At 42.7% G+C, this 15,128-nt stretch overlaps 1 protein-coding gene across 1 annotated transcript in view; it reads right to left on the bottom strand.

Moving 5' to 3' along the window:
• The window catches only part of EEPD1 (endonuclease/exonuclease/phosphatase family domain containing 1), a 63,009-nt gene that overhangs the window by 11,390 nt on the left and 36,491 nt on the right, over positions 1-15,128 (bottom strand). Inside the window, exon 3 of the mRNA XM_069007613.1 lies at positions 1,445-1,555. Within this exon, the coding sequence (XP_068863714.1) occupies positions 1,445-1,555 (111 nt within the window). The remainder of the gene's footprint in view (positions 1-1,444; positions 1,556-15,128) is intronic.

Genomic DNA, 15,128 nt, shown 5'->3' with positions numbered 1-15,128 from the left:
TGGTAAAAAAAAAAAAAAAGTGGAGAGAACAACTTTGACAACTTTGCACAACTATTTATATTCAGTGTTTTAATGATCTGGCCTAACAAGAGATCCCAAAGGAAAACTCCAGCCAGGAATAAAAATATTCTGAAGGGCATTTGCACTCTGCACTGCAATTAAGTGTGAATTGTATTAAACTTTGGACACATTCAGACACTGTATCTTTCCAGACCCTTCTTGACCTTCGGTGTCTGTCTAGCTAGAGTACAATCCTTGTGCTGCTCAGGTGGTGGGTTTTGGTTTGTTTGGGTTTATTTTTCCCTCATTCCTGGGTTTTTCTCAGAAGGGCAATAAAAGGAGGTGCACCTCCCAAAACATCAGTCCAAAACCAGTTAACAGTCATGCAACATGATTTGGAAAAGTCAAAATAAAAAAATGTGGATTCTAAGCAGCAGGACACAACTGCAGGCACGTATTTAGTTACAACAGGGCTCAGAATAGATCATTCTGGATCAATAAATTGTTAAAGACTGCCCCAGTACTGACAGGCACTACTTGGTACATGACAGGTCTCAGATCCTGCTTCTACCCACAACAACGTCCACACTGCAATAACTGCACCATGAGAATGACCCTGTTCAGCAACAACAGGCTCGAGCTAGACGAGGACACTGTTCTGAAAACTCATTGGCACACTTAAGGGTGAAAAAGAGAGATTTCCCTTGGGAGAAACTGCTTTTGGGCACTGTTAGTGATGTCCAGCCCAGTGCAGCCCTACCTTGAATATTGTCAAGGGTAGCAGGTGCAGCTGTCACCACCGTAATAAATCAGTACCTCCCTGCAGTACATATATATATATTTATATGTATTTCCAGAGCAGAAGATGCTGCAGGGAAAAGCACAGTGCAGCACGGTGCAGATTTCAAATGGAGTCCACAGCATTTTAAACACCTGTGCCGGGGACTCTGGGTAACACACAAGGTAAACTCTTCCAGGTGAGGATGGCAAGCTGCACAGCTCCTCTGCAGGCTCTTCACTTGCAAACGAGCAAAATGGGGAGCCCTCCCAAATGCCAGCCAGTGCAGCACCAGGGAGCAAGCTCAGGTGACTAGCACAAAAAATGTCAAAAGTACTGCAGCCTGAGAGGGGAAAAACTGAGGACTCTTTCCTTGTCAAAATGCGTGGCTTTTCGTCTATATACCTGTACTGCTTTTATCCACCTCCCCCAAATACACGCACACCAAATACACACACACATCTTCCTCCTTGCAAGTGTGCCACAATTCTTCCAAAACATAAGTCATTTTAAAAGCTATAGGAACAGTCAGCTTAAAAAACAATAAATGCAAACCTTGCCAAAAAGGATTTGCAAAAAGTGTTGCCTTAAACATTCAAAATATGTCCTTGGTTAGAAGGGGTAAAAGAAAGCAAAGCCAAAGTTCAGACTTGGGGATTAATGTACCTTGTGTAGCTGGCCTGAGGGCTTTTCGGAAACAACACCCTTCCAACATCCTCTAGGGCCCTTCCACTTGCGGATGTTTGGCAGCGTCGGCTGGTTCAGCTCCATACAAAACTAGAGAGAGAGGAAAGGGGAAAAAAATAACATCAGCTTGTAGGGATTTAAAAAAATTGCAAAATAAAGTGTGTTGTAAAGCACTGGTAAGAGGCACAGTGGAGCACAGCCTGTGCTCTCTGCCTTCCCTGAAGGTTCACAAATGAGGTGGTCTGAGCCACATCCCAGACTGACTCACCCCTGACTTGAAGATAAATAAAAACTAAAATAACTCAGTGCAAATGCTGCAAGTAGAACATTTCTCCCTCAGATCCTGTTCTTTTCCTCCAGAGCTACTTGTTTGATTGGAAAGAGGTTTTCTCTGTGCAGTCTCCAAAGATGCTGACTGCACCATATCCCACCCCTGCCGGGGGCTTCACAAACAGCTGCCGAATCCCCCTGCGGGCAGGAGGCCCCCATAGCGTGGCTGGTCCCACTCCAACAACACAGCCACCGGCACGGCATGAGAGGAAGGGTGTAGGCCAAGCCCAATAGCTGGAGTTTAGGGGTTAAGTCTCCTCTGACTTTATGCCAGGGACATGTACTTGATTTCCTCCGTGCATGAAGGAAGCAGCTGCACACTTGCACGCAGTTCTAGCACGTCCTTCTCATGCTTCCCAGAGGTGCTCATCTTCCCGGTCACTGCTGAACAGCCACAGCACTTGGACACCATTATTTGTCCAAGCACGTGGTCAGAGCTGGAGAGGCTGCATCCTAATGCCCAGCAGCTCAGGGATACCAGAACTGTGGATGCTGTGGAGAGCCCCTGAGTCTGCCTGTCTAACACCTTGAGATTGAAATAAAAGTAAATAAATAATAAAAACCACCTTGGAAAATCTGGAATCTGAAACTCCTTGGTGAGGACAATATGGAATACTTTTTGTCAGGGGTTTCAAAATCAGGCTCAACAGGAGCTAGAGTCCTTTGCAAGGCTGACGTCAGCTCCAGGCAGGCTCTGGCTGGACAGAACCTCTGGTTGTGGCAGAGGTTCTGGCTGCAGAGAAAGGGGCTAGTAAGAAATCATCCCTGTGAAAGAGCAACAGGGACTTCCACCATGCATCATTTTGTCCTGATACTGGAGAAACTGGGCTGAAATGCAGAGGCTTTCACAGTGAAGAAGGATCCTCGGACAAAATCTTGGATCCAGAACACCCCTCCAGATCAAGCAGGAATTCAACAAAGGATTTTCAAGGCAAACAATAACCTCATGTGCACAGTGACTCTCTGCAGTGGGACGTGCCTAACATGGTTTGAAGAGCTACAGAGCTACGTGGATATAAATATTTCCTACACGGATATCAGTAAAATGATAGGATAGTTATTCTCATGTTTCTTTTATCTTTTGATTCAGAAATTAAAATCAAATCCTGATCTTTCACTGACTCCCTCATCTGCAAGTTCAGCATGCTGCAGGCTGAAGCTGTAAGCATTGATTCTCAGATACACACAACCCAGGCAGCCTTATTTGCCTCAGAAGACCAAGAGTCATTTTGGCTGCACACCTGAAGCGAAAACGCTTGGCACAGCTTTTAGAACAGTTTTCTGATGTGCAGAGGTTGGCTGGGGCTTCTTATTCAAGATGCCACATTAACATACCACGTTGTTGCCCATTATGTACCTCCAGGCAGTGCTGGGGCTGGGCTGATTTACGGAACAAGGAGGCAGGTAGGGTGTTTGCACAGCCTGGGAACGCAGCTCTGCTCTCAGCTGATCGCCAGGTGCTACCCTAGCTAATACGATAAATCACGGCGGCAATAATTACTCACTTCTGATGCCATTCTGATGTCTTCAAACAGAGGGGATTTGGTCAATGAGTTTTTTAACACTTAAATAGCTTAAATCAGAAAAACAAAGATATTGTTGAAATTAGGAGTTCAACTATAACCTGACAGAAAACTTATCTCCAGGTTGCAGCTGCCTGGAAAGTCCAGCCAGCACAAAGCATATGACAGGACTGAATAAATCCTACAGAAACCATCACTTTATTAAAAAGAGTATCTGCAGTCGACTAGTTTGAATAGTTTGTTTCCTTCAAGTTGATTTTTTTTTTAAGGCCTTGATTTGACTTCGTGCAAACAAAAAGACGACAAATAAGATTACACGGTTTGTTCAGAAAAAAAAAGCCCATTCTGGGTACGGCTGCAGCTATGGAGAACTTGGCCTACAGCAGCTGATTTCAATCTGAACTCATTTTCCAAGGCTTACAGGCCCACATATTTTGAAGCTGTGACAGCATACTTGCTGGGGTCATGTTTTTTTGCTGAAGTGAGAATGGCATTTTTCAAATCATTTTGTTCTGCCCACAAAACCCAACGTCAACCAACACTACACTTTCCCTCATGCAGCAAAAATACACAGACAAGCTCCTAGTCCACACTGGGAATGAAAGCCTTTCCTCTTTTGCAAAGCTAAGTTAGAACTATGCCAACCCCTTTGAGAAGCAGTTCTTCCAGTGGTAAAGAAAAATCAAAATTAAAATCTCAATCAATCTAAACAACTCATTTTTTTCCCCCAAAAGAGTCCTCCTAAGGAAAAAAACCTCAGTTTTATTTTTCTCTAGAGCCTTTCAGGCTGCAAGTTTCCTGAAATTCAATCAACTTCTTCATTACAACCTCCACATACCAAGTCAAAGCTCACACACACACCGTGAGACCAACAGCACCAGGGCTTATTTACACAGATGCCCTGTGGTCTCTCTTCTAGCTGGGTGCTGGTTTTTGTGGGATAGGCAGTGCTCCCAGGGAGCAGGAACATGGCAGCACCAGGCTCCAAGGCATACTCCAAACAAAGAGCAGCCTGTGCTTGTGAGTGGTCACCCTGTGCCAGGTAACTACCTGCCCACTGGATTCAATGATATTAAAGGTCTTCCCCAACTAAAAATGAGTCTGCAATTCTATGACTGACCTCATTTGGCAAGCAAGGCACCAAAAAGAGCCACTACCCCAGGAACTGGGACAAGCCCTGTTGAATTTGCTGATCAGCAACACGTCATTTTCCCAAGAAGGGAGGATCAAAAGATGCAATTGCTCTTTGTCCACCCTGATAAAGGGCTGGCACCTGTCCCTCCCTGTGTGTCCAGAAGCAGAGACAGGTACTTATGACTGACTTTGGAAAAGAAGAGAGGGCAGCTGGAAGAAGCTGGAGAAATGCACATTTAAGGAGTGACTGGAGAAGTTAAGGCAAGGGGCCTTGGACTAATTTGGGAGCAGGGAAAAAATCATGCTGGGCTGGCACATGCCGGAGACTGTAAGACAGTTACAGTCTTCCTAACACACCTACCTGCTTCCCCAGGGCACTCCAAGCACTGCAAGAACATCTAATTTGTGCATGAAGTTCAATCTCCTCCAGAGCAGTAACTCTGCCCACCAGGAGAGCTGCCAGAGAGCACTCTGCAGTTCTGCACACAAGCAGCTCCCATCATCTCTTTGTCAGGATGCCCTGGTTACTCTGTGTTTTATTTTGGGGTGCTATTTCTGCAACCAGCCCCGTTTTTGCAGCAGGGTCATGCTTTCCAGATGATGACACCACTCCATGCTGAACATCTTGGTTTGCCAAGTGTTACACTCCTAATTCCAGCTCTGGGGACCACCCTGAGCCAGCGACCTCCCTCGTGGTGAACACCTTTTGCTCAAAAAGAAGACGGGCTACTCCTAAACCCCAAGGAAACTAAATGTGACCCAGGAAAACAATGCCTTTGGGTTTCATAAATTACATGTTTCTTATTAGCCAAGGGATTGGTCTTTGGAGGATACCTTTGTTTCAGACCTGGAGTCAGAGCAGAGGCTGTGAGAAGGGCAAGGGGAGAAAGAGCAGTGAGGAGGAGATTCCAGGGTGAGCCTGTTGTTGTGGCGTGGTACATCTAGGCGCAGTAATCATCACCTGAACTTCAGCAAGGCACTCAAAACAAATGGCCATTTTGGTTAATTACCACAGAAGATGCCAGGCCAAAGGGGCACTGCAGTTGAGGTGAACAACTACATGCTTCATCAAAGCAAAGGTGATTTTCGTTCCCCTTAATGGAGAAGAGAGATGAGAGCAACAGAATAAATATTCCCTTTCTAGACGTCACATATACACAGTTACTTTTTTTTTAATAAGCACTAGAGGGAGCAGCTTTAGTGAGTACTAGAGATGAGTAAGAAACTTCTATCAATTCCCTATCATCTCTGCTATGTGGAGGTGTCATATTAGCAAAGATTTGTCTTTCCGTGGGGAAAGATACTTGGACTTTGAGGTAAGGGCTGTTTTGTGCTAAAGAACATCTCCCAGTATTGGACTTGGTGCATCTGGGAAGAGTAAACAGAGGAGCTCTAAGATAGACCTTGTAAATTAAGCCGTGGCACTTGAGGAGAAGGCCCAAAACACTCCTCAATAAAAATCCCATCCTGAAACATGATGTAATATATTTCAGATAGAAGATACAACAAAGTTGACAGTGGCTTCACGAGACCATCTGGCACTGCTCATTTTTAATCCATCCCTATGTACTGTATAAATTAAAAATTAAATTCATATTATCCTTTCTTTATTCATCCAACTGGACTGTACTTTTATTTTGAATTGAAAAAGCAGACTTGAACACCCATAATCCAAATCCAATCTACCACAGGACACAGCTACAGTTGGTGCACCCTAATGAAACCCGACCCAGAAAGCCAGGAGCAGAAACACTGCAAATATTTCCAAGAATTTGATATCAACACCTTTGGTTTTCAAGCAAAATTTTCTGATTTGACTTCCAGAAGAAGAGTGTTTTGTTAGATCATGTTTGTGAGGAGGAAAAGCAGAGTTGAGGGATGAAGAGACTTGGGGGTGCTGTATTTTATTGTACTGGCTAGTGAGGTAGGTATAGGGAAAGATCAGAGGCTTCAGGATTGTTGTCCTGGTGCAGGCACACGTGACAGTGCAAGGCAAGTCAAGAGGGGATCAAAGACAGAGCAGGGCCAGGAGGCTCAGCACACTTTTGCAGCTGGGTAACACTGAATTCACTTCCCACAGGCTGGAGCAACTCAGGAAGGGGACACATAGGAGCATCAGGTGTTTCAGTGACATCTGGATTCTCCTATAACCAAATGTAAAATCATGGAAGGAAGGGTTATTATGGTTAAAGCCTGAAACTGAGACTCATCACTGGATCTCATTTCCCACTGACAAGAATGTTGTCTCAGGCCTCCATTGCTTGTTTGCCTTTCTCTCAAGCATATCCCTTTCCTGTTTGCAACACAGTTGAAAAACACATACACAAGAAGGAGATGCATCCCCTGCCATGGGGGATGCATTCACCAACTCCATTCCACACAAGTAGCATGTGGGAAAACTGGGGTGACCCTATGTTAAGTTATAACATTTTTCACATGCCCATTCAACTAGTCCTTTTCAGGAAGGCTTCAATAAAGACCGCATAATCTTTATTGCTTGTGTTGTTCATGTATTGATATTAGGCAAAGGCAGATGGGGGTCTGAAAGGCAGGTAATTATAAGTTTTCAAAGGAGAACAACCCCCCTTCAGGGAATCACTTTCAGTCCTAGCCATATGTATGTATTTGTGATAGAAAACGTTTTCTTTTTCTCCATGTTGTACAAAATTCTACAATGACATTACAGCTGAGAAAATAATTTTACAATATTTAAATGTTTGGGAGAAAAATTCTAGGACAAAGAAAAAAAAAAAAAAGAATTCACTGAACAGGCAAAGGCCATAGACTGACACCTGGAAAACTTATCTTCCCCTTTGGCCATGCCAGCATGTCCTGTTTGTACTGGGTCATTGAGACCTGGGGCAATACCTTCCCGTCCTTTCTGTACTGGTTTGTTGTTCCTAGAACTAAACCAAAACATCCAGATTCATGACCAAATAAATTCTTGCTACCCTCCACATTCTTCACAAACATCATCTAATTCACCCTTCAAGAAGCTCTATATACTCATTGTGAGAGGTGAAAGCAAGGCAGAGCCCTTCAGCACAGACAAATATTAATCCCTTATCTTTCTTCAGAAATAATACAGGACCCACAGGCACAGTCACCACCTCTACATACCTTTGTGTGCTATGGACATGCAAAGATCATTTGTTGGGATAATGTGCAAATAATGTCCCAAAGCTTGGTCCCTCTGAAGGCACCTATGGCTTCTTCCTCAACTCAAGAAGGACTCAATTTTTCCTGGAAAATGTGCTGCTTCTGCTTCTTAAAGAGCACACCAGTAATTCAGACACCCACAGAGGAAGGATTTCTTTCCTCTGAAGATCAGATTCTCACTCAGCTCCTGAATGACAGCTCCAGACACTATGTTATGGACCACAGAGCAAATGCTTACCATACTGCAGCCTCACCCCCCTTAGCCTTGTGGTGACCTGAATTCCCAGCTTTGATGCAAAAGCCACTTCTAAGCTTTATACCTTTAAAAAAGGAAACTTCCAGGACTGAGCTTCTCAAAGGAGATAGGATGAGGAAGGATCATTTTTCAAGCCCATCTATACACAGGCTAGAAACTAAGTGGTCCAGTCCCTCTGCCTGCTTCAGAGGTGGGTAATTCCATGTCTGCAGAGAGGCACCGCCCAGCAAAGCGTCAGAGGAGCCTGTCATTTAAGACACCCTGGGGTTAGGCAGCAGCTAAATGATGCCTGGCAGGATTGGAAAGTTTTTCAAACTGAAGGCATTGTTTCCCATCAGGTATCTGAGCCCCTTCATAAGCTTGACTCTCTTTTGAACCAGCCCATGGATATAGATCCAGCTGGACACGTGCCCCCCTCCTGCCGCTGCTGTGCTCAATGTACCCATTGTACAGCGGGAATGTGCGGGAAATAATTATGCTGATAAGCTTAACATTATCTCAGTTATCAAAAGTGTGTGACGGTTTGTTTCCATATATGAACTTGTTGGAATCAGATCTTTTTTTTTTTTTCTTAAGTCAGGCTTTACAGGATCCACTGGGGAGTGGTAGGACCCTAAGTGTGCACTCCCAAGTTACTTGCTTTCCCTTTTGAGTACTTATTTTGGAAAAACTTAGCAGTGAATTATTACACTGCCCTCCCAGATGAATTATAGCTCACCACAACCACCCAAATGCTTAATTTTCTGTAATATCTAAGAGGAAATTACTGTCTTAATCTTTGAATGCATGATTAAAAGAACAGATTGTAGCCCATAAACCCAGTTCTTTGCTCGCCTTTAAACACTGTGTTCCCAGGACAACAAAGCAGATCATTCACTGGCCTGTTCTACCTTCATCCAAAACAAAGGTGATTATTTATACAAACAATGTCTTTTTATAGATCTTCAAAAGGAAGACACAGAAGAACCTTTGGCGCAGAGCAGCAAAACAACAACTGAAAGAGGCAATACAATAACCCCACTAACACATTTTTAGTGCTGGGGGCACTAGTGAAGAATTATGGGATGTTCAGCTGCCTATTGTCAAAATTGAATACTCACTATCTTTCATCCAGTTTGCCATTTAATGGGAAGGTGTCTACATAGGTGCTTGGTGGAAATCTATGCTGCCCTTTCCCTATGGAAGAGGACAGCCATATCTACCAGGCCTCCATATAGAAAATTAGTGGGTTCTTAATTTTTCATGTTTCCATTCGCAAGCTGAGCTTGTTCCTTGTACTTCATGGGACAGACTCATTTGGCAGAAGACACTTCCTGACTACTTATTTTCGTACTCCTAAAGACTTTTTTTTATTTTAAACATAATTCAGGAATTAAGGCTCAAGAGGTCATCAAGGATGGTCACAAATTTATTCCTGAAGTCTTTTCAAGACAATGTTTTATACTTCATAAATAGGCACTATAACCATTAACAGCTATAATGGCATGCCAAGGGGACTGACATGATATAAAGAAGAATAAAAAGAAGCCCTGGTGACTATGAGGACATCTTTTTTATAAAGCTGGTTTTATGAGAGTTGAATGTTTTGAGTTCTTGCACTATGTTGTCATAAAACAGTACCCAGCTCAACTGAGTAGCTGTGCTAAAACCACAGAATCACAAATTTCATCAACATCCATGCAGCAGTTGTTTGGAGACCTAAACTATGTGTTAATCTGGACTGGATATCAGGTACTGGGCAACCAGGAGTCAATGGCTTCCTAGGAACACCTTTTTTTGGGTTTTGTTTGTGTGGGTTTTGGGTGTTTGTTGGTTGTGGGGTTTTGTTGGGGGTTTTTTGTTTGTTTGTTTGTTTGGGAGGTTTTTTTTGATTTTGTTAGGGGGGTAGGGCTTTGGTTTTTATGCTTAATCCTGGGTCGATTATTTTCCCAGGAATCGATTTCTGAGGTGCGGTGTAAAATGACACCACTGTGAGTACAAGCTTACTCACCCAGTAACTACCAGGAACGCAGGAGGTGACAATGAGTTTATCAGAACCTAGACCTTAATAGAGAAAGCAAATAGAAAACCATCCAATGAAACATGAGATACAAAAGTGATATGAAACAGTATCTTATTCACTGATCAAAATCACCCCAAACAAATTGGCCAGTGAGCTATATCGATTTGCCATCATCTGAATCTCCTGATTCGCACACTGCCTTCAGCCAGAGGAAAAGAGGAGGGGGGAAAATGTGCCAATACAAAAGAAGAACAAATAAAACTGAAAGAGAACAGGGAAACCACAATAGTTGAATGTTATTAATCAAGGAAAGCTGCTTAAGCATGTAAGATAACTAGGTCTCCCTCCATTCTCCTGATAAAACTTCACTAATTTCTAGATGTAACAGTAAGTGAGTTGGGTGTTTTGTGGCTTCATTTCTTTCCTACTGTTAGTATTACTGTTCTCCCCAACTGATTTACATCTCTGCTTAGAGAAAGCACTCTTTCCCATGGTAAGAAGACAAAAACAAGGAAGAAAGAAACATCTGAGTCACAACCATTGCCAGCCTCAAATATTTATTCTTCCTTCAGGCATTGATTACACCACCCTACACTACACTGTGCCACCTTCTGTAAAGTTATTTAAATCTGTCTCACCTCCTAGTTTCTTTTTCCTTTTTTTAATGCTTATTATCTGGAGGATCTCTTCCAGGCTGCTAGCACTAGGCCATGTTATCTTACCTTTAAAAAAATAAAAAATCTCATACTTCTTTTTTTTTTCCATAGCTCTAGCCCTTAATTTAAAGAGCCCAATTTGACACCGATTCCTCTCTGAAATAGCTCATTCTTTATTTATAAGTTTGCCTGAGTAACAATAGATGTTTTTCTGTCCATACTTACTAGCATGCCCTCCACAGAGTCTACAGGATTGTCCTTGAACCCTGACCAAAGTTCTGCTCTAACAGATGCCATGGATTCTGGCTTCCCATAGAGAGCACATGCATTACTATCAAAAATTATTTGTGATGACACTAAAACACCCTTGCTGCTTTGTCAATATATTAAAAAGGAAAAAAAATGCAACAAAACCAAACAACACTCTTCCCTGAAATGCTGATTATTCAAAACTGTTCCTGTTCTTTGAACTTGCTTTGCCTTCTACCATCTTCCAGAAGAAATCCAGGAAGAAGGACTGATTAAGTCCCCTCTTACTTCTACCATCCACAACCAAATCTTAACACATGCCAGCACTTGTAAACACATATTTTCTGTTTCTCTCTGCTCTGGAAGTGAAGAGAATGGCTTCACTATTGGATGAATTTGGCTTATGTTCAGGGATAAGACCAGATGATTTACAAAAAGTGCCAAGCTATTATAACAAGGAATCTCCATACCACCACAGCTCAGAAAGGCAGAGCAGTGCTCAAGGGAAGAAGAGGGCACCTGTGGCGGTGCACCTCATAAGGGGCAGCATTTTAGAGAATTTGTGTTCTCCATAGCTCCCTGTGGTGTCTATAGCATGGCTTCTAGTGTTTTGTTTATTGAAGTCCACTGATCATCACAGAAGAGATGGGCAATGCAACTACAGAGAAAAAAAAATCCAGATCAAAGACACCAGAAATCCTAGTAGATGAAAGCCTGTGCTTCCAATGCTGCTGACCATGTGATGATAGTTCGCAGCTGAGGGGCCTGGAAAAGACAAAGTGGTCATAGGTCCTCCTGCAGGGAGCTACTGAAATCATCATGGACCTGGCTAAAACTGTAAGGTCCACCAATATGTGTCCTTAAACTTCCAGCCATCTAGATCCCTTCTAGAGGACAGAAAGGAGGAAAATATGAAAGGCCAGAAGCAAACACAGTACGGCTGCAGTGTTCCTAAGACAATTTAGTAGATAGGATAATACCAAAAAAAGCCTCTCATTTAGTAAGAAATGCTACATCACTTGGAGCTCCACTCAGCCAAAAATGATTCCTTCCCAATTACACCTATTCTTCCCTTCACTCTGAGACTTCATGACCCCATGGGATGAAGTCTGAAAAAAGAATACTTTGTATTCCTGAGTATTACCTGCACTTAGGTAAACAAGCAACACAAGGGAGAGAGGGGGAAATACAGAGAAGGTGTGGGAAAGCAAAAGGGTAAAGTAATAGGGAATAAGGTGAGAAAAAGAATTAAAGCAAAATGAGTGGGATGATTTGGAATAATCTCCTTTTACTCTAAGTGGTCAATTATTAACTCCATGGTGGCTTTGAAGGAAGAGGGCAAGAGGACCTACATCAGCTGATGAACTATGCAGAAGTTCATCCCATAGCTCAGAGACATGACTCCACCTATCCTCTAGAAATGGGGAGCAGAAAAATAAGGCACTGACAGGGCTGAAAGAAACTGATCAAATGTCCTGACTGAGTCAGTGGCCAAGCTGACATCTCCTTTTCCTGATCTCTGAAAGCAAGACTGCTGTTTCCTTATCTGACTCTAGAGGACATCCAAATGTACTTGATTTTCAAAGGGGCCAACTGCCTTCTGGAAAGGATAGGTCTAAGAACAGGCAGTAAATACAACTCCTTTACAGCAACTAATTCATTCATTGCAAATCGCCTTATGATCTTTTTTAACCAACAGCCCAAAGCAAGATTGCAAGATGGGGCTCACACTGTACAGAAGGATTATGGCAATTAAAAATGTGCACACAAAGACTCAGTCCTGAACTAACTGCATTTCTGGGGTACACATCTGCTACATTTAAAAAATAAAATCACATCAAATGCACACACAACCACATTTGTATCCATGCGAGCAATATGCAATGTGCCTATGCTTACCCCTGCAAATGAAAAACAGCACCTCTCTTTCAAACACTGAAAAGCTCCTAGGGATAACCTTTCACAAATAAACAACCTGCTCTGCTTGGAGAGGGATTTTATAAAGAACAGAGATTACAATGGGCTTAATCATGATTAAACACTGATCTGGCTCAATCTACTCAAAAGCAGACAAAAGATAAATAAAAACCTCCAGCAGATGCATTTCATACTGGAAATTCTGGAACCTCAATTGACGTCATACTTTTTATGTTCTGATAATATCTGGAGGAAACAGTACACTGGATCAAGAAAACAAAAGCAAATTTTTAGTTAAAATTCTCTGTGTGCTGTGTAGAAAGAAGGCGGCTACAGCAGGGAACACACAGGGCAGCTCAGCATTTTACAAACCTGTTTTTGACTGCAGCTGAAATTGCACCAGCAGAGCGATGCCACGAAAAAGAAATGAGCAATCCCTTTTGCCCTCATCTCCTGTGCCTTACTCTGTAAAATTGTGCAACAGTAGTCACTGAATTTCTCCTCAGACAAAAGCTACTTCTGATCAATGGCAGGCATGTTAAATTTCTTTCAGTAAAATAACACCACCTCATCATTATCACCCCAGTTGTGCTTCACTGATTCCTCATGCACAGTGTGAAAATTCTGTGTGATGGAAAGGGGCTGTATTTAGCAAATATCTCCCAAATACAGACATCTGGTCTTTCCTACGGGTGAGGAAATCCAGGAAACTGATTCCACATCATGGGAGACAACTCTAGCCATTAGTACTGCTGAGGGAGGTGGGAAAAGTCAAAACATGAGCACAGATCATAGAGATTGCTTGCTTACAGTGCTAAGCTTTCCATTTAATGCAACAAGGTAAATATGAGGAAAGATAAGTAGCTCTTTATATGGGGTGGGGGGAATCTACCTGGAGGAGTAGGGTGATCAGAGTTTTCTCATTCTATCATCTCCATCAGAAATTCCCAACGGAAGACCAAGTAAGGTTAGGCCAGCAGACAGAGGAGATCCCTTCCTGTACCGACAAGGTACATCGCCGCCTGTCCTCAAGTCCAGAGAATGTGCTCTGTGCTTCAGAGGCACCACGGGAAAGACTTGAAATCCCTCTTGATTTGTGACCTCCAAAATTTCTCCAGTGAAGGTGAAAATCTCCACATAGACAGTGCAAGCCTACTGATAATTACTTTGTTCTTTTCACTTTCTTTTCACTGACCTCTTGGACACAGCTGACATAAATTTGCCATCACTGTTACAGGGAGACCTAACAGTGAAACTTATGTTACTAACACTGATTTTGAGGCTGCAAGTTATCATCAACTTCAAGAACATCATCTCTACACAAAATCAAAATTCTCACCCCCAATTCCTATTGTCCTTCAGCCCACCTAGTGTGTTTCATGGCAGTCTAAATAGATCTCTTCCAACTTCAGGCAGAATAACCATCACTTTGCAGATGAATTCCACACTTAACAAACTGCAGATCAGAATCATAGGTCTGTATTTCTCAGATGAGAAGCCAACAAACTTCTCTGTCTATGGAGTCAAGTGGACAGTACTTTGTCATCCTGGGTAACAGCAGATGCATTTACTTTTTAATACACAAATAGCAAAATAATGGGTTACTGTTGCTTGTTCACAAAGCAGGCTTACCCTATAAAAAGCTGTCAGGGGATTATTAAATTGTACAAATTATTTAGCTTTCTTCTATAACCCACCTCTGAAGGAAAAATGAGCTCAAGAGCCCTGTTAACACCTGAAAGATGCAGGAGGAAACACTTAGAATGCCAAGAATATTTTTATTTTTCTTGTAAGATGGATGATTCTTCCTGCACAATTTACTGGCGTCAAGTACGAATAAGAACAATTGCTTTGGTGTACATGCTTGCCTATGGAAAAGGACTACGAATTTAAATGCTAAAACAGTAACCAATGTGAAATGTCACCTGGCTAGGCAGTTCAACCTAATTACTTACACAGATTTATTTTTAAACTATAAAAACAGCATGTTCCTTGGGAGAATTATTTTTTCCCCTTCCCCAAATAAATACAATTAACATTTGCCAAGTAGAATTCTTCTTCTGCAATTAAGGACTTGCCAAAATTAGATAAAGTAAAGTACTCAAAAAACACACTGGGGCAAAAGTGGCGCTGGGAGTCTCTCCGAGAGCTGTGCTTCTGGAGGAGGAAGAGATGTTTCATACAGGACTCAGCACCAACAAGCCTGCATGCCTGCAATACCTCTTTCTAAAGCCTGAGTGGCCTTGAACCCTTGTGGGGACGAGGCTGGCATGACTGGAAGCCCTCCCATGGCATCTCGCCATCTGTGTTCTTCCTGCCCTCGGCAAATGCCAGCAGCCCTTCTGAAGGGAAGGCATGTAAGTAACACAATTCCACAGCAGCAGGGCAAGCTCAGCAAGGGGACAGGGGGAAGCAAACACAACAGTTTGAAGGCTCA

Source organism: Aphelocoma coerulescens, chromosome 2, assembly GCF_041296385.1.
Source record: "Aphelocoma coerulescens isolate FSJ_1873_10779 chromosome 2, UR_Acoe_1.0, whole genome shotgun sequence".
Lineage (NCBI taxonomy): Eukaryota > Metazoa > Chordata > Aves > Passeriformes > Corvidae > Aphelocoma > Aphelocoma coerulescens.
This window is presented reverse-complemented; position numbering and strand designations above follow the sequence as displayed.